The 25,984-nt window shown below is 45.4% G+C and overlaps 1 protein-coding gene and 1 pseudogene across 12 annotated transcripts in view; both read left to right on the top strand.

Annotated features, from left to right (window-relative positions):
- The window catches only part of CKAP5 (cytoskeleton associated protein 5), a 107,700-nt gene that overhangs the window by 20,043 nt on the left and 61,673 nt on the right, over positions 1-25,984 (top strand). For 9 of the 12 annotated variants that reach the window (XM_088459466.1, XM_088459465.1, XM_088459467.1 and 6 more), the window contains exons 2-23: positions 5,052-5,148; positions 6,591-6,784; positions 7,886-8,092; positions 8,173-8,344; positions 8,484-8,610; positions 8,723-8,826; positions 8,931-9,044; positions 9,132-9,236; positions 15,720-15,809; positions 15,889-16,053; positions 22,100-22,228; positions 22,363-22,548; positions 22,628-22,732; positions 22,842-22,952; positions 23,039-23,131; positions 23,256-23,441; positions 23,528-23,622; positions 23,793-23,850; positions 23,925-24,050; positions 24,341-24,480; positions 24,619-24,793; positions 24,956-25,069. In XM_088459466.1, the coding sequence (XP_088315592.1) occupies positions 5,092-5,148; positions 6,591-6,784; positions 7,886-8,092; positions 8,173-8,344; positions 8,484-8,610; positions 8,723-8,826; positions 8,931-9,044; positions 9,132-9,236; positions 15,720-15,809; positions 15,889-16,053; positions 22,100-22,228; positions 22,363-22,548; positions 22,628-22,732; positions 22,842-22,952; positions 23,039-23,131; positions 23,256-23,441; positions 23,528-23,622; positions 23,793-23,850; positions 23,925-24,050; positions 24,341-24,480; positions 24,619-24,793; positions 24,956-25,069 (2,853 nt within the window). In that variant the 5' untranslated portion in view covers positions 5,052-5,091. The remainder of the gene's footprint in view (positions 1-5,051; positions 5,149-6,590; positions 6,785-7,885; positions 8,093-8,172; positions 8,345-8,483; positions 8,611-8,722; positions 8,827-8,930; positions 9,045-9,131; positions 9,237-15,719; positions 15,810-15,888; positions 16,054-22,099; positions 22,229-22,362; positions 22,549-22,627; positions 22,733-22,841; positions 22,953-23,038; positions 23,132-23,255; positions 23,442-23,527; positions 23,623-23,792; positions 23,851-23,924; positions 24,051-24,340; positions 24,481-24,618; positions 24,794-24,955; positions 25,070-25,984) is intronic. The other 3 variants (XM_088459456.1, XM_088459459.1, XM_088459458.1) reach the window with 1 other exon arrangement.
- Positions 11,050-11,167, top strand: LOC148473798 (5S ribosomal RNA; annotated as a pseudogene).

The following is a 25,984-nucleotide window of genomic DNA, read 5'->3' as shown; positions in this document are numbered from 1 at the left end:
ACCTGCGACATAATCCTCAGTGCTGCTGGGGTAACACTGCCCATCCTTACAGTCAGATTGTTCTGTGTATAGCAGGTACACCCCACTCTTAGTAACGGGGGTCTAGGGTGTGACAGAGACCCTCACCTTCCTTACACCAGGACCCTGCATGTCTATATGGCTGCTGGAGGGTTCGTGGGTCACCACTGTGTTAATATATTTCAATTTGGTGTGTGTGTGTGTGGTTTAGGTAAGAGTTCAGGTGTTCTTGGCATAGTACAGTCTCAGGACCTGCTGTTTCCCCAACCTGCCATAATAGTGAAAGTACCTGTGCCCAGTAGGAGCAGCCTTTAAAAAGGAAAAAATGCACATTTCCAATGTAAAGTAGTCTCCGGTGTTCAGTTTTTTTTCGTTTTTTTTTCTTTCTCAGATTTCATACAGTCCATTAAAAAAAATTTATTAAATGTAACTGAGCAGAAGTGCTGAATTCTCATTGTGGAGCAGTGTTCAGGTAGCTGTCTGTATTGCTATAATGTGATTATAATTATTTGTGTGGTGTCTCGTCCCACCACTATCTTGTGTTTAGCTTTGCGGTAGCAATTAATCTCACAATTTGTCATTCCTTAGCACATTACTCCCTGTCCTGGTTTTACTCTCCTTCCTGATATAGGCTGCTACTTTCCACTGTCTGTCTGTAAACACATACGAACAGCCATTGTAACAACCAGTTATGTTGTGCCCTAAATCTCTTGTACAGTTGCTGTCAGATCAGGGTGACACCATTGTTTCAGGGTTTCTCTGCGTGAGACCTGCTCTCCAGGGAATGCTCTCTGTGTTGGCAGGTCTCCTGGGGAATGCAGGTAACCTAGCTTGTGTAATTGTACATCCACCTTGTCAGCGTTGCTAACTGATGGTCTGTTCAGTATACTCCATATGTAACCACACCTACTTTAGGTCCTACTATTTCAGCAGAATGCTGGAAGATTGCTGCATCACTAGGTGTCTAATAAAACGATGTAGTCACAAACCAGTTCCCCTCTGTGCACTTAGTGGAGAGAGCTTTTTTAAGACTACCAGCTGCCACTCCCTTTACCCTACCTGGATAATTATACAGCAAGCGGTCTACCTGTGTCCCCTTGCAGCCCCCAGAGTACTTTTGTGAAATGGTCTGCAGAGCTATGGTGATAGCAGCTACCAGGTTTCCATAAGTATGATATATAGTGTAGGACCTGCAGAGAAATGTGGTCCCGTGATGAGGGCTGCAGGCTTAAATGCATTGATCAATCCATGAACCAGAACCCCATTATTTATTTATATATTATTGCGAGTGACTTAACAATGGTGAGTGAGTTTTCTGTATATGGGATGTGTGTGTGTGTGTGTGTGTATATATATGTGTGTGTGTGTGTATATATATATATATATATATATATATATATATATATATATATATTTATTTCTTTCTATTGCTGGCTCTTCTTGAACCATTCTGTCGCTCCTTTACACCTTTTTTTTGCGGACATAATTCAAGGCTTTCTGGATCTTACTTTGTCCTTGTCGATCAAAGCATTTAAGGGTTTACTTTTATGTAATTTAATCTGTTTATATAGCATGTAAGTTGTCACTAAGTTTGTGACACGAGTAGAGCTGTGTATTGTATGGACTTTATGCATCTCTTCTAGTGTAAGAGGTAACTTGATGCCTTTTTCATTGATTTTTATTTTTTTTATTTTCTTCATTGAAAGGGAGGGAATTCAATTTAGTCTCGTTGGTGATGGGCGCCCAATGGAGCAATTCAAATGTTGCTCCTTTCGGGTACGGGAGCCACAGACACTGGCATTTCTGCTTGCTGCCTACTGAGGAAGTAAGCAGAAATGTGCAAAAAGTCTGGTTTAGCTGCCCAACCGCCTTTTGTGCACCCTAACCAGGAATTTACACGTGTTTAGCCACTTTATGCGGCGAACTGTCTTTGTGGGCGAGACATGTGCGATAAGGCATTGGGTGCCCAAAATCAATTAAATATCTCACTCCTATTTCCTGTCACTTTAGAAGGGAGATCAGGTGACTCTCCTCTAATATTCTCTTTAAAGGTGTTCAATTACTGTAGGTACCTGTCCCCTTGTAATAGTCCTAATTGCTATTGTTGCCTTGTAATTGGTGTTAAGTCTATCTGCCTTATCCCTAACCCACCCTCTAATGTAGTGGTGGGCAATAGGTCCGTTTCCCCCCCCCCCCCCCCAGATGTTGCAGAACTACACATCCCTGCATGCTGGGATTTGTAGTTCTGCAACAGCTGGAGGGCTGCTTATTGCCCACCCCTACTCTAGTGCCTAACCTTTTAATCCTCCCAGCGGCGCCTAACTTTATTCACCAGCATTCTGAAAATGTTGAAGTTTCAGATGTCATTGTGAAGTGGTAGTTGTTGACCATGTGACTGGGTACAGCTAACCTGTTTGCACCATATGGTGCGACTTGGGTGCTCCGCCACAGGTAGCAATTCAGACTACTTCTCCTCAATTAGAGTTTTATTTGCATGCAATATTTTGTGGAGGAATCTGTGGCAAGGTGCATGGCTTAGTCACAGTCAATGGCATGCCAAGCAGGGCTATTTAACGCGGTTTGCCAATAGGTGTGTTTGGACACATCTGTATAGAGCACACCGCATCGGAAGCTCATTTCACTAATATGAGAGTAATTACAAAAGTAACGTTGTGTATGTGGCCTTATTGAGATATTTGCGTGACTGGCTCTCCAACTGTGAAATATATGCAAATACTACACAGGAGCAACAACTTTTCAGAGTGCAATTTCATTTACTGTCCTCCATCAGTTTGAAGCTGAAATCAATCAGGAGGTTAGGGATGACTTTTTGCTTTGGTCGGTGTATAGATTGTGGCGTGTATATATGAGACTTACAACCACTCTGCCATAATTCCCTGTTTTAGAAACTTTTTCTTTATCTAAAGTCGTCTTTAGCCAATCCATTTGGGAAATGTGGTGTAATTTCCCATTTAAAACGGGGTAAAGAACATTGGAGAGGAAGTATGCATGCTTGCAAAATAGATTTACGAGCTGCCACGCTAATTGCAAGCAAACATTCTTCCTCTCCCATTTTCTTTACCCCGTTTTAAATGGGAAATTACACCACATTTTCCAAATGGATTGGCTAAAGACTACTTTAGATAAAGGAAGAAAAAACCCACAATTCTTTGAGTCCTGGGAAAGTTACATTGCTATTCTAGTGTTCACGCTAGGCTGTTGTAGCGGGGGGCGCCCTGGCCTATTTCTAAAGGACAAAAAGCACCCTGCCCTCCGGCATGGTGCACCGCTAAAATAGCCTGCGCGTGCCATCCCCTCCCGCGAGTTGCAGTGTCCCGCAGGTGGGGAAAACTGCGGCTTAGCGGTCACCGCCAGGGAATGGATACCAAGAGCACGTGCCCGGCATCTATTCACATACACAGAAGCGCTTGGGGGGCAGCACGACCTGCCGGGTACGCCCCCAAAAGTGACGAAAAGGGTACTAGTCTTAAACTTCTTCCTCGGCTATGCCCCCATTTCTGACACACGCATATGTGCCCTTTCTCTGGTTCTGGCGCACTGCCCTGCGCCGGTCCTAGAGTGAACAATCTATTCTCCATTAGAAACTCTTTTTGGTCTTATACCATTCTGTATTTCAGACTCTCTTGGGAGATTCCACCCCCTCCCCATCCCCCATAGAGCTAGATGGTTAACTTTTGGTGGGCCACGTTTGTTTCTTTTTTTGAGCTCAAGACTCCTCCTGTCTCCTATACTGGGGATGTTGGTATGTGAGCCCGAACCTGATGTTGATTTTGACACGATCTGCCGATTGGATGATTGTATTGGGCGTCAGAGGAATGCTCCATGATTACGTTGATGTATGTTATTGTAGACATGGATATGTTCTTTCAGTCACTGTAACTGATGTGATGTGCTTTAAAAAAAAAAAAAAAAAGTAACGTTGTGGAAAAGTAGACCACTCTAAAGCTGGGTACACACTATAGACAACTGATCGGCCGCTCAATATGTCTGGGCTGACATCGCAACTAGGCGGGCATTTAAATTTGCCCGCCCTTTTGTAATGTCAGTGGGCTCGATTCAATTGCCTTCAATGTAAATAGCGCCCGGTGATATCTCCCGGAGCTATTCAATTGTGCGCTGTGTTTAGTCGGAGAATGGCCGTTCTCGCGACTAAACACCCTGTTTTAAGGCGTGAGAACGGGCATTCCCCGACCTAACTTCCCGGCGCGATGCTGTTTTCCAGGTGCGATGGACAGAAAACAGCCTCGCGCCGGGACTTTTGTCTGATTTCTGCTCGCATCCCCGGAGGGGTACGAGAAGAAATCCTTAGTCTGGGTTATAGCTGCGCTGTGTATTGGATAGCTCCGGCAGCTGATTCCCGGAGCTATTCACTTCGCGCAGAATAGAATCGAGCCCAGTGTCGTCAGTCTATGCAGCCAGTTACGAGCAGTCGGCTGGTCGCTCGTACACACATGCAGATGCACTGATGCATTGACTTTGCTTCAGGGCCGACCCAATGTTGTTCAGACATATCTGGTGAGCTCACCCGCCGATGCACTCATCAATTTATCTTTCGATTGACTAACAATATATCACAAGTGTGTACCCAGCATAAGGGCTGTGGATTATGATCTATACTTACAACATTTTTCAAGTTGCTTGCCCCTATTAAGTGGTGTATGTGAGTTTGCATGTAAAATATTGATAATTACAATCTGTTATAAAGTTAAACGGCTCATGGAATGGTGCTATTGTGAAGACCAAAGGCAGCCCGGAACTTACAAACCATAGAATCAAACACACATGGTGCAATTGGAAGGCAATTAATGCTGTGCTGCCTACTTTCAAGTGCAATTTACTATGTCTTATCTGATTTTTGAATCTAAAACACTCAGGTAAAGCATACTCCAATACAGCAATTCTTCTGTTGCATTAATTCCTTTCAATTGGGATTTTGCATACCACACTATTAGGTTCTGTGATTTTGATTTTGATATGTAATTTATTATATTAATGAAATATATTTTCATTAGCAGATCACTTTAGGACTGAAACAGACAAAAGGAAATCAACATGGCGGACGACAGTGAGTGGATGAAACTTCCTATTGACCAGAAATGCGAGCACAAGGTACATACATGCTGGTCCTGGTGCATTGCTTGTTTTTTAGAATTATAGTGGCGCCTAAACTTGTTCTTTGTTTCAGTCCGGCTCCCTCTAAATTTACTGCAGTGTTCCCTTATTTATCCTGCATACATTTACCATCATCCATCTTTTTAAGCAGTTGCTGTTATGTCTTCCTGGCAATGCCTGATGAATGGTGAGGTCAAGTATGGATGTTGCATTTGAAGCTGTATTCCTAGGGGGACGATTCAATTGTGTTTTGTGAGACCAGTCTTTTGTCTAAAGTGACGGGGCAATATTGAAGTAGTTGGCACCAGTAACTGGGCGCCCATTACTTTTTGTGCATGTCGTGCCCAAATGCATGGGGTTTAGATGCATAAAGTGGCTAAACCCATCTAAACTATTGGGCGCTGCAGAAAATGCAGTTTGGGTGCTTGAATTTTAGCACATTTCTACTCACCATCTCAGGAGGGTCCAGTCACAAATATTGGGAACCCGATTGGCACAATAATTGAATAGCTCCGTCAAGCACCCAAAAACAATTATTCTCTCCCCCTAGAGAGAATAAATTTGTATTAAAAAAAAAAAAAAAAAAAAAAAAATGGAGGGAAGGATCTAATTCTTATCAGGTGACTGTTTCCTCAGGAACAAGCTTAAGTGCTAAAATGGAAACACGTTCCAGCTGAGACTGCAAAAATTGTTGTTGGGCAGACTGTAATGGCTGCTTCTAACATAAGTGATCGGCTACTGTATATGTTATGACATGAACGAATATTGCATCAATGATGGGATCAGCTTTGATGTTATAACATGCAATATTAATTTACCAATGTTACGGTCATCGATTCTTAGTAGCTTCCAGCAGGTATTAGTTTTTGCCTTAGGAGGTCAGTACTAGGCAGCATGTGAGCAATTAATTTCGTGTCTCAAAGGGTACGTGTGGCCTTATCTTTGTTTTTTGTTTCAACTTTCATGCTCTCCTCCAGAAAAACATTGCTTTCTGTTTTCTATATCCCTTGCTATTAAGATCTTTGCATAGAGCATGTTGTGTCTTATACCAGGATAGCAAGTCTAAAATGGTTGTCCTAAATGCCTAGGGGGAAGCCAGGTAGATGAAGCTGCACCTATGAGCCTCCTGCAAAAAAAGAGGCTCTCAGATTATTTATTTTCTTTTTTGTTTTTATTGAAACCGTACAATACACTGTCCTACATTAATTGACCTATTCGCTATCTTTTGTTTCTCAGAATATCGAATATTTCCACGCAGGAAACATGCAGAGCTTCATATTACATGAGATAGGCAGACGGTCCGATTTACTTACTGACCTTTTTTGGTTTTATTAAGCCTAATGCAGAAAAGTCATGTATATTCAGATTTCCATTACAAAGATGAATTATTAGAGGTTTGTCCCACAATGACCTGATCCTTTTTTTGTTCATGATTCCAGTTATGGAAAGCCAGATTAAATGGTTACGAGGAGGCAGTGAAGCTGTTCCAGAAGATTGTGGATGAGAAGAGCCCGGAGTGGTCCAAGTATCTAGGCTTAATCAAGAAGTTTGTGACCGATTCTAATGCCGTCGCCCAGTTAAAAGGCCTGGAAGCTGCTCTAGTATTCGTGGAAAATGCACATGTTGCGGGAAAGTAAGTGATTTGCTGGTTATAGCCTGTATATGTGGGCAGCCGCTCAGTGAGCCCAGCAATAGAAAGACTTCTAGGGCAGGGCTCAAGTTTTTGTAAAATCTAGGAGCCATCTTAAGTTTAAGAGCCAGACCATCATCCACTACCAAAATATATGAAAGCTTGTATAGACCACCACACATGCCCTTTCAGTGCCCCTCAACCCCCCCTACATGCCATCAAATCACCACACGTCTCTTTAATGGTCATCAGATTCTGCAACATGCCCATACCAGCCCCCTGTAATAGTGTTCCCAGTAGTAAGCCCCCCCCCTGTAATAGTGTTCCCAGTAGTAAGCCCCCCCCCTGTAATAGTGTTCCCAGTAGTAAGCCCCCCCCCTGTAATAGTGTTCCCAGTAGTAAGCCCCCCCCCTGTAATAGTGCCCCTTGAACACTCACTCCTTAAGCTCCGATCCTGTGCCCGTTGCCTTCCGCCACTCCTCGTAAACTATGGGAGAGACCTCATGACGTCTCTCCCATAGTGCCCGCGGGGGGAGCCGGACGCCAGAGCTCAGGAGTGAGCTCCGGCTGCCGCTGCGGGGAGTCGGGCGCCCGGCAAATGAAGTCTCCCTGCAGTGGCCAGCGAAGGAGTGTGGCGGCGTGGGTGGACCCTTGAAAAACTGTCGCCAGGACTCAAGTCTTAAGTCGCCATGGCGACCAGGATTTGTCAAGCCCTGTTCTAGGGTATAATATAATATACTTCTGGCTCTGTGCATAAATAAGACATGTGACTACAGTAAAAGCATTTACTCATTGTGTTACTTAAGGTAACTTACTCCTATTCCCTCCATATCAAGGGCAGAAACAGTAAGTGCTTGTTCCTGGTGGCTGTTATACAAAGTCATCAATGTTTATGGGGAAAAAATTAGCTACCAATACTTGTATGTCAACTTTAAGCTCAACAGATTGGATCTTCTCCCTTCATCTTGCAGCCTATTCTCATTAAACCCTGACATGTTTTGCAGCTGCAATGAACTAGTCAATTACTGGTTGCCATAATGCTCACTCTCCTTATTACAAAGAATGTATATCTAATATGACATGTACCATTTTTTTTTCCCTTAGGACCACAGGAGAGGTGGTCTCTGGTGTCGTCAACAAGGTGTTCAATCAGCCTAAAGCCAGGGCAAAGGAGCTTGGCTCTGATATCTGCTTGATGTACATAGAGATAGAGAAAGGTGAAGCCGTACAGGAAGAGCTGCTGAAAGGTCTAGATAACAAGAACCCAAAGATTGTGGTGGCGTGTGTGGAGGCACTGCGGAGAGCGCTGAGGTGAGGCTTCTCATTCTTTGAGACACAATGTGCTGGCTCTGTTTAATCACTTCCTGAGCTATTTTTATTTATTTCTACAGTGAGTTTGGGTCAAAAATTACGTCCCTGAAGCCAATCATTAAAGTGTTGCCAAAACTCTTTGAGTCTCGAGAGAAGGCAATTCGAGATGAAGCCAAGCTCCTGGCTGTGGAGATATACCGCTGGATTAGAGATGCCCTGAGGCCCCCTTTACAAAGTATTAATCCTGTACAGGTGAGACCAACGCTTGCCTACGCTGGACAGTAGGTAACAGACATTATTTGCAGTAATGGGACACAAATCGGGTAATGTTCCATCCCAAGGAGACAGGGCATTTGCCTTTTTAAAACCGGTTCTGATATTTTCTCCGCAGCTCAAAGAGTTGGAGGAAGAGTGGGTTAAACTTCCCCAGTCTGCTCCAAAGCAGACCCGTTTTCTGCGCTCACAGCAAGACCTCAAGGCAAAGTTTGAGCAGCAGCAGGCAACCGGGGATGCAGGAGGTGCGTCACTTAATTCCAGTGATTAATACATGTTTCTTGCATGTAACTGTAATGGAACTGGAGTTTCACTTTGGCACTAGTTTTGCTCATACGGCCTCTCCCTTCCTCTCAGGAGAAGACTGTGAAGAAGAAGCTGTGCCACAGGTGGATGCCTATGAGCTCCTGGAAGCTGTTGAGATTCTCTCCAAATTGCCAAAAGACTTCTATGATAAAATTGTAAGTTCTACTCTGAATGGGATGATCTCTTTGCTGTCTAGTGATGCAGAATATTTTTGAGCGATTGTGTGTGTGTCTGACGCTTAGACCGTGCTTTCTTATAGGAGGCCAAAAAGTGGCAGGAGAGAAAGGAGGCATTGGAAGCCGTTGAGGTTCTTGTAAAAAATCCCAAGATCGAGGCCGGTGACTTTGCAGACCTCGTCAGAGCCCTCAAGAAGGTAATTCCGTCAGATGAAAATTGTCTGGGAACGGTCCTTGCATAAGACCTGTAAGAGCAGTTGGTAAGCAGACTCCTCTCTTCGCAGGTTGTTGGCAAAGACACCAATGTAATGCTTGTAGCCCTGGCTGCTAAATGTCTGGCAGGGCTTGCCGCTGGCCTCAGGAAGAAGTTTGGCTCGTATGCTGGACAGGTGAGTGTTTTTGCTTTAGGACCTAGAATTCCTTGTTGGTGGCATGACCATGGATTCTGGAAGCTAATTATTTTGTAGTCCTATGGTGTAGATTTAATTTATTGCTAAGTTCCTGTGCACTAGTCGGTGGATTTGTATGCAGTCTAGAAAATTTGAGCATCTAAAGCCGTGCGTCGGAGGCAGCGCCCCACCGTAATGTAAACCTGGTGAGGTGACACAAGTTTCTGCCAATCTAGTGCAGGACTATATTAATGTTATATGAGAATCTGTTTCAAGTCTGTAAAATAATAACCATAGGGGACTACATTTCTCCTTCATCCACTAGGGGACACTGGAGTTCAAGACAGTGGGGTATAGACGGTGGTAGAGCAGAGCCTGGCACTTTAAATAATCTAGAAGTGTGACTGGCTCCTCCCCCTCTATGCCCCATCAGCCCCAGTTTTAAGAATGTGCCCGAGAGAGCCGGTCGCACATCAGGCTGTCTCCAGCCTTTCTCATATAATTATATTTTAAGCTTTTATTACAAGCACTGAGGACAGGCAGGCTGCTTACTGTGGCAGTCTGCCTGCTACGGGGGAGCCGCCGGGAAGGGCACCACACGGCTACTGCAGCCTGTGTCCGGTGACCCTAAGGAGGGGGCATACATACTGGAGTCATCCGACCCTGCGAGGACCCGCCACTGCTCACACCGGCATGTGTCCGGGTTCCACGCCGCCCCCTCAGCCCAGCATCCCGGCCGCAGCAGTCCGTAAGTATGACCACTGCTCCTGATTAGCAGGAGCAGTGGAAGTTAGCTGGGCTCAGTGACATGCCGCTAGCGGTCACTGTTGATGCCCGCCATTTCAGCGGTGCCATTTGTTACTGAACTTCTGTGGCTCAGTGTTGAGGCGGGCTCTCCCCCTGAAAGGCAGTGCAGCGCCGACAGTCCGCAGTCCGGGTCCTCCTCCCCAGATGGGGAACAGGAGGTGTAGCCGCGGTAGGCGCGCTAAACGCCTGCCATTAGCGGGAGCAGGCAAGCTAATAATTGTAGCCGCGCCGGGGCTTGTAATGTAGAAGCTCCGGCGACGGCATTGACGGGGGCACTTGGAGAGCCGCTTAGCGGCTGTCTGTAATCACCGCGCCAGTGCTCACAAATAACACCGGCGCCGAGTTGATCTCCCGCGCGCCCGTTAGACGCCGCTACAGTGGGCCTGTTTGTACCTGCAATGTCCCTCCTCTTGTTACAAGAGGAGACGCTGCACCGCTGAGGAATGGTGCGATGATAGCGGGAGAGTCTCCGTTGCACCGCGCACCCTCTTGCCCTGTATTAGTACAGCCTATGTGCCCCAGGCAGCAAGTGCAAAGAATCAGCTGGACATAGAGCATCTTAACCACCGCGCGGAGGCCCGCCATTCTCCATAACAGGAGCGCTGCATCTTCCCTTTTCAGAAGGCAAGCTAGTATACGCAGCTGAGGCACAGTCAAAGCTACAGCAGACCTCCTGGACATAGAGCAGCGCGGTTCTGCTATCATTGCGCTATAACACAGATAATGGTTGACATGACTGCCTTTCAGCGCTGACATTGTGGGCTCAGATCTCACCGCGCCCCTTGCTGTGTGGAGTTTCTGTGTACTCCCTGTGCTTGAAGCACTGCCTTAGCTATTAGCAGCTCTCATCTAAACTCAGGAGGAGACGCTGCATCCCGCAGCTCCTGGTGGGGCTGAGCGGGCTTCCCTATTGGCTAGTCTACAGCATAGGGCTAATAGCCTTAACGTTATACCAAATGCAGCTCCCCAATGTAGCGCTGTATGACCGTCACGCCCTGCCATAGCAGCCTACGGCCACACCACCCTGAACACGCCTGATCTTATCTGATCTCGGAAGCTAAGCAGGGTCAGGCCTGGTTAGTACTTGGATAGAGACCGCCTGGGAATACCGGGAGCTGTAGGCCTATAACAACATCAGTGCTCCCATGAACCCTCTCTGGTCTAGCAGGAGAGATGTTCAGTTAATGAGGGGTTTTGCATCAGGAGCCTTGAATGCTCCCCTGTTTTCCTGGCACAAACCGGATTTACAACTACTCCGCTTTATGCAGTTCTATTAACAGGGCTAGCAGCGCTGTGCTGACTGGAGTGTAACACTTCGCACTCTCAGAGCGGTATTCCAGCGCCCCCTGCTTCCCTTCTATGGACAGTAATTATAGAACATACATTTCATGGCTCTTAATTATTGCTCATGTTCTTATTTAGAAAATGTTACTATCTCCTGCACGCAGGTAGTATAGCTTAGTGCACTACCTGCAGCAGGGAGTGCTTTAGCGTGCGTCTCCTATGCCCTCCCCCTCCCACGCTGGGAGTGTATCAGCGCAAACGGTAGGGATGCCTGTCACTGGGTGACAGGAGTATAGTGATGGCTGGTTTGCTAGCAGAATGGGAACTAGCCCAATCCCCTTTTATTTTTGAACTATAACACCGCGTTATGAGGTTCTGAGAGGGGCCAGTTATTCAGCTGGTGCACATCCCGGCTAGTAGCACTGTGCTGACGAGACACAGTCCCGCCAATTGCAGCGCCTGCTATTACCCCGTCAGACTTCCCCTTGGAACTGCCTCACCGCATCTATCACAAAGGGTGCCTAGCTTCATCTAAAGTCTGAGCTACCTCATGGTATACTAGCTACCTTGCCTAAATGTATAGTATTAGCCGCTGTTCTGGTGCTGCGGCTAGCACTTATGGTTATAGCATACCCTTCACTCAGGGTTAGCTCTTTTTTGCGTCCCTTCCCCAGGCTTATGCCTCACATTGGCTCGCCTTTGAGAGGGGCAGTACTCTTCCCATGCATATATGTGGAAACCCATATACTACATTATAGGCTGATCTTAAAACCTTTTTCACCAGCTTTCTGTGCTTACCTTAGATGGTATGCACATGTGCATCTATATAGATTTATATCTTCTGTGCTCCATTCGGTGGCTCATACAAGAAGAAGTTAGTGGCGCACGGCTAGTGCGGTGGTATTACTGCCTCACAGCATTGAGGTCGTCTTTTTGATTCCCACTTCAAAAACGGGTTCATCTGGAGATAAAATGGCCCACCTGATAAGGCGAGTACACCAGTAATAGAAGGGTCCCAGGATCGAAAAACCAGTCTGGGACAGTACGCTGCTAAAATATCCTGCCCCTACGCAGTAGCAGAATGACGGCCACACGCGGCACATGAGCAGTCTCCCTGAGTGGAGGTAAGCCACGTGTATGTATGTATGTGTGTATGTATGTGTGTATGTGTATAATATATATATATATATATATATATATATATATATATATATATATATATATATATATATATATATATATATATGTGTGTTTGTATGAGGTACGCGTATCCATATGTGTATATCGCTTCTTATCCTTACCATAAGAGCAGAGGTAGGATTTGTTCTTATCAGTTTTATGTCTGATACCTAGCATATTGATAGAAGGCTGCGATTGGAGGCTGGCTCTCCTGATGCGGTAGTTGGTACAATAACTCCGCTTTACACTATCTCTCCCTGGGGTTTGAGGTGTGTGTGTGTGTGTGTGTGTGTATATTCATATGTATATATATATTTATGTATGTGTGTAGGTATGCCTATACTTCCACAATTATTAGGTTTACCTATAATTCCACGCATGCGAATGCCGCCTGGGCTTCCCAGAAGCTGTAGGCTAGATCCATACATATTATATGGTGCTCTATAAACTAGTCATGTGATGCGGCTTACATAGTGATAGTCTTAGGCATTGCTTCCAGTATGGACCCTATACATGTTCTGGGGCCTTCTTGTATGTCCACACATGTATATAAAGATACGTACTTACACCCTCCCGGGGTTATAGTTCGGTTCCCGTTAGTCTATATCTACAGCGCCCCATTCGGAGGACCCATTATTATTTACAATGATGCACTTGGTAGAAAACTTATTAGACACCCATTCCTTGTATGAATACTTGGGATGACAAATGCGTTCCTTGTATGAATACTTGGGATGCAAACGCGTTCTATGTCTAAGTACAGGTACCCTTAAGTACAGGTACACTTCTCAATATCAATTCTGGTACTCCATATTATTGTCACATATCTCAATAAAATTAGTCTCTAAGGGGCCCTTGTGTACACTTCATATCATGAAGGCCTAGAGCCACCTGCCGATATAAGTAGTGTCATGCCTGGGTGGTATTAGATTGGTGGGCATAATACGCACTTCACCATTATAAATATTTATGTAAGGGTACTTACACTAGCAGATCGTTTTAGGGGTATATGTATAGTCTAACACGACTATACAGATATACATCTCCTATGGAACAGGCTCAAGTATAGAGTCCTGTTCTATGATCATCTTGTCTCCACTAACATTTTGCTAGTTTCCACACTATTTTATGCTGCACATCTCCAGATGGATGTCCGTGCCTTAGAGCATTGGTCTTGGCCCACTGAAGCTACTCTCTATTCCTAACGTGGCAGGTTGCTGTGTGATGATAAAGGTCAGTGACATTCTACATAGCGTCCAGAGGGCTTTTGGTCGCTCACAGGTAAGAGCATACCTCACTGATGCCTAGGAAGATGCTCATATTTCATGCAACCTGACATACATAGTGTTATTCTCCCTTATGCACCCTAGCTGCTGTCCTAGCAGCCATCCACTCTTTTAATCAGTTGGCTCTACACTTTAGAGATTTCCTGCTGTGTGGGTGCATAGTTACAACATTGGATTAGTGACACTATCTACTAGAATCTGTTGGGGTTATGGACTGAAGCGCACCTATGGGCTAGTGCACGTCTTTACATAGATGTGTAACAGTCACTATGTTCCATGCAGGGGGCCTGGTTGAGTTTTCTGTTCTATAGCTGTTGATATTTGATCACACTGACATGTACCTGACGGGTACCTTCATGGTTGTCCTAGTGCTCTAGCCTTGCTGACTGGATGCTTCCCTATATTGGTAGCTCTTCCTGGTTGACTATTGCATTCGTGCTCTTTTACTGGTAGGGTTCGGGCCAGCAGTTGGTACTGACTAGGCACTTCCATCATGCTGGAAGTTGTTTTTCTTTTTAGCGGCAGCGTTTCAGTCGCTGATTTATCCCTGTTTCCAGAATGGGATGTACTGCTGTCTGACCCTCTGAAGGGTCTTGTAGTCTCAATCCTCTCTATTTCGCCTAGGGCTCATGCCCAGTGGGATCTCCACTCTTTGGAGACTTCTATGGCCTAACCCTTCCGCTGGTTAACAACTTTGTTGTAGTTGGACCTCAAGGATGGTTCAGGGCGACTGTTCGGTCTAGTCTTTTGACTTCCTGTATACTCTGTTAGGAGTCTGTGGACAAGTTTAGCTCTGTATATTGATATTGTTATACTTCTGTATATACGATTATGTCCAGCTGTGCTGGGATTCTGCTGTCTGCACCTGTTGCAGCTTCCTGTTTAGCCTCTAATACGGTTCTCGAGTTTGTTCTCGTTTACGGCCCTTCTATGGATTCTTGTTGGTGCTCTCGGCTACCAACGGTGCGGTTTGGTCAATTTCAGTTGAGATAACTGGTTCTGACGTTTCTCAGCTGTCTTTGTTCTCTCGCCAGCCGTTCTGTTCCTTTTGACTTAACCTGCACGTTATGGAAGTTTCTATGACTGTTTAGCGAGGAGTGGTATTTGTCTCCTGTGCTCTACGACACTTAATCCTCAGCTTCCGCTGGGCCTATGGTTCTTGGCGGTCCCTGTTTTGGTTTGGCCGAGGGGTCAGCAAGTTCTCCGCGCTTCCCACCCGGGAGGTTGGCTTTGGGACGTCCCCACTGTCTTGAACTCCAGTGTCCCCTAGTGGATGAAGGAGAAAACAGGATTTTGGTACTTACCGATAAATCCCTTTCTCCGATTCCACAGGGGACACTGGACGCCCGCCCAGCGCTGCGTACCTGCCGTTTTGTTTGGTTTCTATAGTTGTGTGACTGCATGGGTTCCCTGCAATGGGTTCCTTTGTTCTCCTTCAGTCAGTCTTGTTCCGTTCTGTGGTCTTCTCCTTTTCCTAATTTTTCTGTTGTCCTCCGTCTCCTCTCGGGCTCAGTTCTTAAACTGGGGCTGATGGGGCATAGAGGGGGAGGAGCCAGTCACACTTCTAGATTATTTAAAGTGCCAGGCTCTGCTCTACCACCGTCTATACCCCACTGTCTTGAACTCCAGTGTCCCCTGTGGAATCGGAGAAAGGGATTTATCGGTAAGTACCAAAATCCTGTTTTCTGAGTTTAGGTGTAGAGAGGGTTGTGTTAAGGGTTGGCAATATTTTCTCAAGCTTCCAGTTAAAGAAACACTTGCTTGGTTTAACCTTCATGACCGCTAAAGACATCAGGAAGTAATGGTATTTTAGTACAAGGTGATGGGCGATGTATAAAGTACTGCAGTTAAATGCGGATGTTGATGAGTGTCCCAGGGGCCTGCCTTATGATATGTAACTCTTGGATTCCTATATTTTTGCTCACAGGTTGTGCCAACTATATTAGAAAAGTTCAAGGAGAAGAAGCCTCAAGTGGTTCAAGCCTTACAAGAGGCAATAGATGCCACGTTCCTCACCGTGAGTGACAATTAACGCAGCCTGTAGATATATATTGTGAACAGTTAAGCACAGGTCTCACACACTGCTGCCCTTACAGACCACTTTACAGAACATCAGTGAAGATGTCCTGGCTGTCATGGATAACAAGAACCCTACCATAAAGCAACAGACATCTCTCTTCCTCGCAAGGAGTTTCCGCCACTGCACTGCTTCCACGCTGCCGAAGAGCTTGCTGAAACCCTTCTGCGCAGCGCTTCTCAAGGTAAACTCTTGTCTAGACTTACAATTTTTTTTTTTTTTTAACTAATTCAGTGAGAGTACCAAGCCTAAAATACAAACCGCCTTGTATAAAGTAGCTGCTATTAACTGCTGCAGAGGTATATATTGTGACCATTATGATTTCTATTTTTCTTTGCTGGGAAACACTGCAGTATCATGGGTTCTATTGTGCTGAGCGGAGAGCATGGGCACTGTAAATTTACCTGCTAGCACTAGATCTTTGCAGTGGTCCAGTCATGGCAGGGATTATGCTGGGTTTTTTTTTCCTTAAGGGGAAGGTGAAATGGTTGACTTGGAACATGAGGATTTCTCGTAATGGACTCTAGATGGCAGGTTGTGGAGGTCTTAGTTGGGGGCAGTAAGACTGTTTAGGACAGTGAGGTGCATGTTGCTCCAGACTTTTGTTCAAAGGAAGGAAGAAACAGTCTGTCTTTTCCTTCCTCTTACTAGAAGATTACTTTGTGAACCACAGGTGAAACTGGACGTAAACTTCAGACACTTATCCTCTCTAGCTAGTATAATTGAACATGGGAGTCCACTCCAAAGCTGGATGCCTTCTTTGTATGCTTGTCAAATACACCTATTCAGATTCCTAATTCAGCATCAAGATGGCACAATTATGAAATTCACTTAAATTGTTGCTGGGACTCTGAGACCCGTCTTGGCATCACTTGGGTTAACAATGTGATTTGAAAGCTGGTTGTAACAGTGGAAACAGCACAATTGGGGGGGGGGGGAATTAAATTCAAAGCAATGTTGAATATCCGTGGGAGGGAGCTCCCGAAGCTATTCGATTCAACGCTGTGTTTGGGCGGGCTAAGGATTTCTTCTCGCACACCCCTGCGGATGCGAGGAGAAATCCGGCAAAAGGGCCGGCTGCGCAGCTGTTTTACTACTTAGCACCGCGCTAACGGCCACGCGCTCAGCACTTTTTAATCAGAGAATGCCGGTTCTCGAGCCTAAAAACCCAGGTTAAGTCGCGAGAACCGGCCTTCTCCAACTTAACAGCGCGCTGAATTGAATAGCTCCGGGAGCACCCTCCCAGCGCTATTCAATTCAGGTTGAATTTAATTCCGCCCTATGCTTTATGGCACTGTAGGTTTTATTATAATACTGTAGCAAATATACTATTGATCACTATAACTAACTTATAAAGTATAACCAGTTTAAGTGGTATATTAATCATATTTGCTCAAAATACTACAAATTATATCATTAAAGCTTACCTGCAAGGCATAATTTCATTTAAAATATTGTGTACTAGCATTTATGAAATTAATATTAATTTAACAAATTGTATTCAATGTTTACATTTAAGTCCTTGAATTTAAACAGATTACATAGTCCAATACAATTTATAGTATGTGTAGAGGGGAAAATTGATATAGATTCTGTAGGGCACAGGTTCTCCACTCAGTCCTCAGGACCCCACACAGGTCACTTTTTGCAGGTCACCCAGCAGCTGCACAGGTGTATTCATCAGTCACTGACACGTTTAAAAAGATCCACAGGTGCAGCTAACTGTGCATGTTTTGCAGGTCTCCTCACATAATTACTAGTGAAACAGTTAGCTGCACCTGTGGATCTTTTTAAACGTGTCAGTGACTAATGACTACACCTGTGCAGCTGCTGGGTGACCTGCAGAAAGTGACCTGTGTGGGGTCCTGAGGACCGAGTTTGAGAACCACTGCTGTAGGGTGTAGGTGTATACCAATATCCTTTGCCTGGTAACATCTTACCGCTTGAAATCGATTGGTTTATTCCTTTGTATGAACACATTGTCCTCCACTTTGTTACACATAATACACGATGGCCTTGTGTGGGTATTCAGCCCATAGTGAGGCAAAAGCCCAGCATCCGAGTTACGTAGATTGCATTATGCAGATGAAAGTTGTGAGTACACACGTAACGATTTGTGTAGTTAACTATTTCCCTTCAGATTTTCCCTTGAAAAATAGAACAAATTTATGTAATGAAATGAACGATTTTTCGCAACGAGGATGGCTGTGCTTCGCTGAAAGTCATGTAGGACAGTCAGAATGGGCGATGAACGATAACTACAAACGGGAGCGCGCCTTGGTAGTCATCGTTTTGTCCCTGAAACTGGACGGTTTTTTGTAAGGCTTAACGATAACGTCGTTAACGACAAATCATCCAAAAAATCGTTACGTGTGTACGCACCTTAAGATTTGCCTCAACTATGTGTAAATTAACTGGTTTGAACAGTATCTAGTGATACTAAGTGTTTGAGAACTGGCTGAAGATATATCCTAAGGGAAAATGGTGAAAACGGCATAAAGCAGTGATCGTGGTGAGCGATCCCAGGGACCCCTCACTTTCAAAAATTGGGGTCCTACTCCACTGTTTTTGGGTCCCATTACATATTATGGGGGGTGAGGGCAGGTAGCAGTTTAGACAGAGCTGGGGGCAGTTAACAGTTGGGATAGAGGGGGTTAAGGGCAATCGGCAGTAGGGGGTAGAGCTGGGGGTAAAAGCATAGATAAGTTGTGGTAGAGCTGGGGCTAGATAGGCATTATTGTGGGCAGAGCTGGGGGCAGGGAGGGGTAAGTGCAGACCGTAGCTGTGACAGTGCTAGAGGCAGGCCCACAGCCAACAATTTTCCCGTCTGGGTCAGACATCCCCCACAGACACCCCTCCTCTGTTCCGAGATCCCCACTGAGGCACAGTGAAAAGTAGAGTGGCTGCGGCAGCAGAGTGTGTGGTAGAGGGACGGAGTCTGTCTGACAGACTCTGAGAGGAGCGGGCGGCACGGCATGCTGCAGAATGCGGATACAGAGGGAGGGGGAGCCGCAAGCACCAAGGGGGGGATTCTGGAAGCTGTAGTGAGGAGAATGTGCCGGCTGCAATTGGTTGAGAAGCCGCCAGCGGTGATTGGATGCTGCAGCGCTACACAGGACAAACGGCGCGTTCTACAGGACCCGCTCAGTTTAAAAAAAAAAAAAAAAGTGTCCCAATGTTCATGTAGCGCGTAAAAACTCGCTATAGTGTGTATTTTGCAATCACTGATAAAGTACGTCGTCAGTATGGTAAGCCAAAGTCTAAACATCTGTTGACCGAATCTGGAAGGCTTCTGAGTAATAATTCTGGGTTTCGGTAAGCACCCACTTCCTACCACTGCTGTAGAACTGGGTTGTGACGCCTATACTCTTTCTGGTACCATAATTGCCATTCTCCCAGTGAGATTGTTTTTGGCTCCTCCGCCTTCCCTCCTTGGCACGCTGAACAGACTCTGGCGCCATCTTCTAAGGCTGCAAGTATACAGCACCAACTGGGGACCTGTTTAGCTGGGGTTACTGGCTCCTAGACACTGGTTACTTGTGGTTGCAGAGGGCAGTGTGTGATGGATATTCTATGGGGATTAAGACCTGTTTGGTGTTAGACGCTCTTCAGAGTCTCTCATTCAAACCTCTTGAGACCGTGGAATTGCGGTACCTTATGTTGAAGGTGGCTTTTCTGCTGGCCATTGCGTCAACATGTCTCCAAATTAGTGGCCATGTCTTGTAGGCCTCCATTGGTAATTTTTCATCCTGACTGGGTGGTTCTTCAGACTTTTACAGGGCAGGCCGCGTCTTCTAGATCTGCATCCTTATTGGCCAGCATTCAAGGTTCCATTGCCTGTTGGATTACCGCTGCCAACCGCCAGGCTTATCTTTGCTGCGGATAAGTCTGTTCCACCTTCTCTCTGAGCTCCTTCTACTAGTGCAATAGGGGCCTCTTGGACAGTTCACCACAGAGCTTCCGTTGTGCAGCTGTGCAGAGCAGTGACCTGGTCCTCTGTGCATACGTTTACCAAATTTTACCGTTCCACACCCCTTGGTTCCTGTGATGCTTGTATTGGGCAAAAGGTTTCACGTGCTGTTCATTCAGACTGTCGTTGCCACCCCCCCCCCTTCTAACTACAGTCCTAAAAACATTTGGTCCAGAACCCCTTTGGGCACCCCCCCCCCCCCCCCTAATAACTACAGTCCTAACAACATTAAAATTTCGAAGACCCCAAAAATTACATGTCCGTTTTGGGGCGAAAATGAATAAAGCGGGAGGCCTGGTACTTTGGGTGGCCATATGGATGGGACGGGTGTGTTTGGGATTGCACGAGGCTGCTGCAGGTTTATTATTCAGATTTTTTTAATTCTTCACTTTAGAGACCTCAAAATATGCTAGTACCCATTTTCATGTACCCCAAATTTGACCTCAGTACTTATGATGGAAAGCAATTTCTTTTGGGATAAATATTTCAGCACTTATGTGTATAAGCCATATAACCGCCAATTCTGACACTTTAAGAAAACAACACTTTTATTAGGACACTTCTATACGGATTTCCAATGTTAGTGCAGCTTTTTCTGGAGTACAGACTGATTTCCCCAAATTCTTAGGGACTGTTTCGCCTGTTTTGCTTTCCGACGATGTCGCCTGTTTGCCTTTTCAAGTCTTTTGGAATTGAATATGGAGTTAAGCGAGAGGGTGCACAGAAAAAGTATCTCAAAACACGCGAAGGTGGCAAAAACATTGCGGCTTGACTTTTCGCGGGTAATTGAATATGGGCCTTTGTTGGAAAATTAAAACTGAGGTCTGATGGAGGTGGGAGGCTCTGCCCCTCTAGCCCCTAACACTTACATTTTATTTAGCGCCTGAACTCCTCAACCTATTGTCATTGCCAGTGTCCCCCCCCCCCCCCCAGATGGATTAGAGAGGGATTTTACTGGGAGTGCCAAAATTCTAACTTTGGTCCTTTTTCAAGATAAAGCTAGATGTTATTCCAGAGGACCTTTGCTTTTATATAGAAGGAAACCAAGAGTATTACACTGAAGAATACTTAGTATGAAGGCCTGTCTGCCCACAGAGGAGTGTGATCCTGAGACCCTGTGTGAGACTCCTAGCTTGGGGCTGGTCCTTACTGGAGATCAGAAGTTTTAAGGGCTGTTTCTTTAAATATGTCATATCCTATATTACAATGTGTCGCAGTTTCCTTCCAGGCTTGCCCCCTATACTATACCGCTACTTCCATATACTACTGCGAGTGTACTCCCGTCTCCATAGCACAATATACATCCGTATCCCATATCTAGATTCAGGATTACAATATTCATCATGACGAATGCAATCGTTTGGAACAGTCAGCCTTTTGTTATACAGAATTATCCTATTTCCTCATATTCCTATATATGCTACAAAAGCTACCAATAAACACACTGATGTGCTGTATATAAACTGTTACACTGTAAAACTACTCGCAATACAAACGCAACAGTTTTTAGTTTAACTTCTCTTACAAATGCAAACTTCCTGTAATGCACAGTATAAAGCCACTGTGCCGCTAACCCCACTAGTTCCCAGCATACTGTCCCTTGATCCACATAGTGCCAATGCCATTATGCATAGTACGATTCCACTACTACAATGGGAATGGGTATGACATACTGGCAGCTGAGCAGCCGCCGGTCCATATTCCGACAGCGGCATCCCGACGGGCTCGTAAGTATATATTAACCCTCCCCTCTCTACCATACCCCTCCCTTAGAGGTGCCTAACCCTCCTGGGGAAGGGGTGCCTAACCCTAATTTTCCCCCGGGTTGCCTTAACCCGACCCTCCTCCCCCGCGGCTAACACTAACTTGTCCCCGCTTATCTTCGTTCAGGATGCCGGCTGTCAGGATTTAGTCTTCGGGCTAAAGCTAGGCATCCTGGTCATCGGTAAAGGCACTACATTCCCCTACAATGAGCATGGCATGTCTTGGTTTACCACTAAAGCTGTGTTATTGCTAATGGCGGATCCTTAACCGAAAGGAAACCAGTCACATCCGTAAAGGTGTTTGTTTGAAGGCTCAATCAACGTTCTGCCATTTAATTACTAGGAGCTAATTACATTACTGAAGTATAAGGCACAAAGGTCTGCTGTACTAATGGACTAAATATATTGGTTCATCCACAAAAAATAGGCTTCCACCATCTTTGTACGCAGCTCGGATATTTATCTGTTGGCTCATGTGGTTTGTTTTTACTTCACAGCAAATCAATGACTCTGCTCCAGAAGTCAGAGATGCAGCCTTTGAGGCGCTGGGCACCGCCCAAAAAGTAGTTGGCGAGAAAGCGGTGAACACTTTTCTTGGTGAGGTGGACAAGCTGAAGCTTGATAGGGTAAGATACTGACCTAAAGCTTTATAGTCTATGTAGCCAAAGCATGGACCACTACATTTAAAACCTAGCCATGTACACACAACACTTTTTTTTTTTTTTTTTTTTTTTTAAAGGAGGTTTATTTTTTTTCACAGATCAAAGAATGTGCAGACAAGGTGGAACTGGCTTATGGCAAGAAGGCTGGAGGGGCATCTGGAGAAAAGAAAGAAACCAAAGCACCTGTTGCAGGTCCAGGGAAGACTGCACCCTCTCAGAGTGCAGCCAGTGAGAAGGATGCAGCCAAACCAGGCATGGTGCCTAAGAAACCACCTGCTGCCAAGGTGTGTTTATTGTAGTGAAGGCTGCCTACTCCCTGAATGGCGGTGCTGTGGTGCCTAACCCCTTTTCTCTTCATATAAGGCTGGAGGACCTGTCAAAAAGGCCAAAGCATCAACGTCTGCTGCAGGAGGTGCTAAGGGCAAGAAGGCAGCAGAAGCCAAAGAGGTTATTGAACAGGAGCTCTCGGTAAGTGTACTGGTATAAAACAGACCCTGCAACCATTTCTAGTAGAATCCTTGATTATTATTCATGCTGACATCAATGGAGCACTTCTCTGGGGCATCTTGTCTTGTAGCCTGAGGCCTGTGAAGAGAAAGCGGCAGCAGTTCTTCCTGCCTCTTGCATGCAGCAGTTGGACAGCGGCAACTGGAAGGAAAGGTTGGCAAGCATGGAGGAATTCCAAAAGGTAACCCACAGCTTGTCTAGTAGATTACATGGACGTTTCTGATCCTTTTAGTTTCTAAACACCGTGTATTGGATGGCTTTTTCCAGGCTGTTGAAACCATGGAAAAGAATGACATACCCTGCCAAGCACTAGTCAAAATGCTTGCCAAGAAACCTGGTTTTAAAGAGACAAACTTCCAGGTAGGTATAATCCTGACCCTCCTCTATTTTTAATGCTGGTTTTGTTATAAGTAGACAATCCTGACGGTCTAGAGTGCTTGTCTGCTTACCATCTCCACTCCTATATTTTTATTTGTGTTTCCAGGTCATGCAGATGAAGCTACACATTGTGGCTCTCATTGGGCAGAAAGGCAACTTTTCCAAAACCTCCGCCCATGTGGTCCTCGATGGGCTGGTAGATAAAGTGGGAGATGTGAAATGTGGAGGGAATGCCAAGGAAGCTCTTAGTGCTATAGCCGAGGCCTGCTCACTACCCTGGACTGCAGAACAGGTAAAGAGGTCAACCCAGAACCTTACAGCTAACTATCTGGGCAAGATATCAATCTGTGCTCTGATGCATGACGTCTCAATCTGTAGGTTGTATCACTGGCTTTTGCTCAGAAGAATCCAAAGAACCAATCGGAAACTCTAAACTGGCTCTCAAATGCGATTAAAGAGTTTGGATTTGCTGGGTGAGTTCTTTAGTAATAACTTTGGCACCCGCCTTACAGACTGTAGCCGAGGAAAGTGTGCTGTGATCACTATAAATGACTGACCCAAAAGCCACACGTAACCGCATCAACACCTTCTGTTCTGAGCATATTTCATAAACTATAATCTAAATATATCCCATTCATTTCAGCCTCCATGTCAAGGCATTTATCAGCAATGTGAAGATTGCTCTGGCTGCCACAAACCCAGTAAGTGTCTTGTGGGAGAGATACCTGTCCCAATGCCATTTCCTATCTGACTCATGATGTCCTTTTTAAAACAGGCTATTAGGACCTCGGCCATCACCTTGCTGGGTGTGATGTATCTGTATATGGGAGCTCCGCTGCGCATGTTCTTCGAGGAAGAAAAGCCTGCTCTCCTCTCTCAGATTGATGCAGAGTTTGAGAAGGTATGTAGGACGCGGGAGACGTAACAGATGGAGGAAAAAATACTTCTCTTGTGGTGTGTTTAAAGCAATGATCTCATGATCAGCACCATTGTGTAGCATAGACACACTTCCTAATATCCAATGTCATGTGGTGATCGTAGGGTCATCCCATCTATGTCTAATCAAAGATTGACATAGTCTTATATCTAAGCCCATATTCTGAGTCTTCGCTGGAGCTTTAAAAAGGAGTGCTGGCCAAACTACCCATTCCAACCCTCCAGTGTTTCTCAGCAGTGTGTTCCAATTGACAGATGAAGGGTCAGACCCCACCAGCACCGACTCGTGGCTCTACCAAGACTGGTTCAGGGGGTGAGGAGGGTGAGGAAGGAGAGGATCAGGAAGATGACTCTCCTGCCGATGTTATGGATCTGCTGCCCAGGACAGATATCAGGTAATCTTGGCTTCTATATGATTCTGTAAGAAATATTCATTAAGCAAACGTTCAGTTAGTGGCTACTTGTGATGGTGTTCTGTCTGCATAACTCCACATCTAATATATATATTTTTCTGTTCCCTTGCTTTCCTCCAGTGACAAAATTACGTCTGATCTAGTGTCTAAAATTGGGGATAAAAATTGGAAAATCCGCAAAGAGGGTCTTGATGAAGTGACTGCCATAATTAACGAGGCAAAGTTCATCCTTCCCAATATCGGAGAGCTACAGAGCGCTCTTAACGGTCGGCTCAATGACTCCAACAAAATCCTGGTATGTCTTGTCATGACTGCTTCCCTACAGCTGAAGATAAAACAGGCCTTTGTAAAGATGTTAGAACCGTATTTTCCTTTTATAGGTCTTCCTACTCCTGAACAATGCATAATTCTGCTTTTGTAACCACTTAACATGAAGTTAATGTGTTTTTTCTATCAGGTTCAGCAGACTTTGGGCATCCTACAGCAGCTTGCCACCGCCATGGGTGCCAATATAAAAGCACACGTGAAAAACTTGGGCATGCCTATCATTACAGTGTTGGGAGATAGCAAGGTGAGTTTATTGAAATGTCTAGCTTGTTTCATTGATGCAGTACGTTTGGCACTACCCTTTGAAGTTTAGCTAATGTGTATTAAATTGTTCTGGAAACTACCCTGTCTTTTTGTACTGCTGTGAAGCTGGATCATTTGTAATGTCTGAAGTCCATAAGTTGAGGTCTATAATACCTGAACGTTGTCAGTGCCACTCACCTTGCGAGCCGCTATTATTCCATTCACTTATTCAGTTGGGGGACACTGCAGAACCATAGGGCATAGATGACTGAGGGAGCTGTTTGGCACTTTAAATCTATTAGAGGTCTGGTTCCCTCTCCTCTCAGAGCTCTGATCCAGGTGGTGATTGGTCAGACAGCAGCTATCTCAATATAGTCATCTGACTAAGAGGGGAAATTCTGTTTTTAGGATAGCTACCATAATTTCTATGCCGTTCCCATGGTCCTGTAGCTCTTTGGTGGGCTCTCTCAACAGTTTTCTGGGACTAAATGTGGGACCAGGCTCCAGACCATGTAGTTTAGTGGTCCTGATGCGGACCCTTCTACTAGTGTCTAGAGCCCCGCGTACTGTGGAACTTTTTGGGATCACAATATGGGAATGTCTGATGGAGAATCCAGCAGAGTGTGTGTGTGGGAACTTAATTCACCTGGGTAGGACCTGGCCACTATGCCCATAGTCATTCTGAATGTTGATAGACACCGCTCTGGTTGCTGGTGTCGGCGATTAGGATTTTGGTTTAGCAGACTTTGGGCATCCTAGAGCAGCTTGCCATCACCATGGGTCTCAAACTCTCACCAAGCTCTGGCTCAAAGCCAGAAGGCAGATGCAGGGTCTAAGATGACTGTTGATCAAAGTGTTTGGGATCGCCAACATCCACAGGAGCTGTCCCTTTTGCTGATAGGAACTTTTGCAATAG

The sequence above is a fragment of the Taudactylus pleione genome, unplaced genomic scaffold, assembly GCF_031769625.1.
Source record: "Taudactylus pleione unplaced genomic scaffold, aTauple2 ptg000911l, whole genome shotgun sequence".
Classification (NCBI taxonomy): Eukaryota; Metazoa; Chordata; class Amphibia; order Anura; family Myobatrachidae; genus Taudactylus; species Taudactylus pleione.
This window is presented reverse-complemented; position numbering and strand designations above follow the sequence as displayed.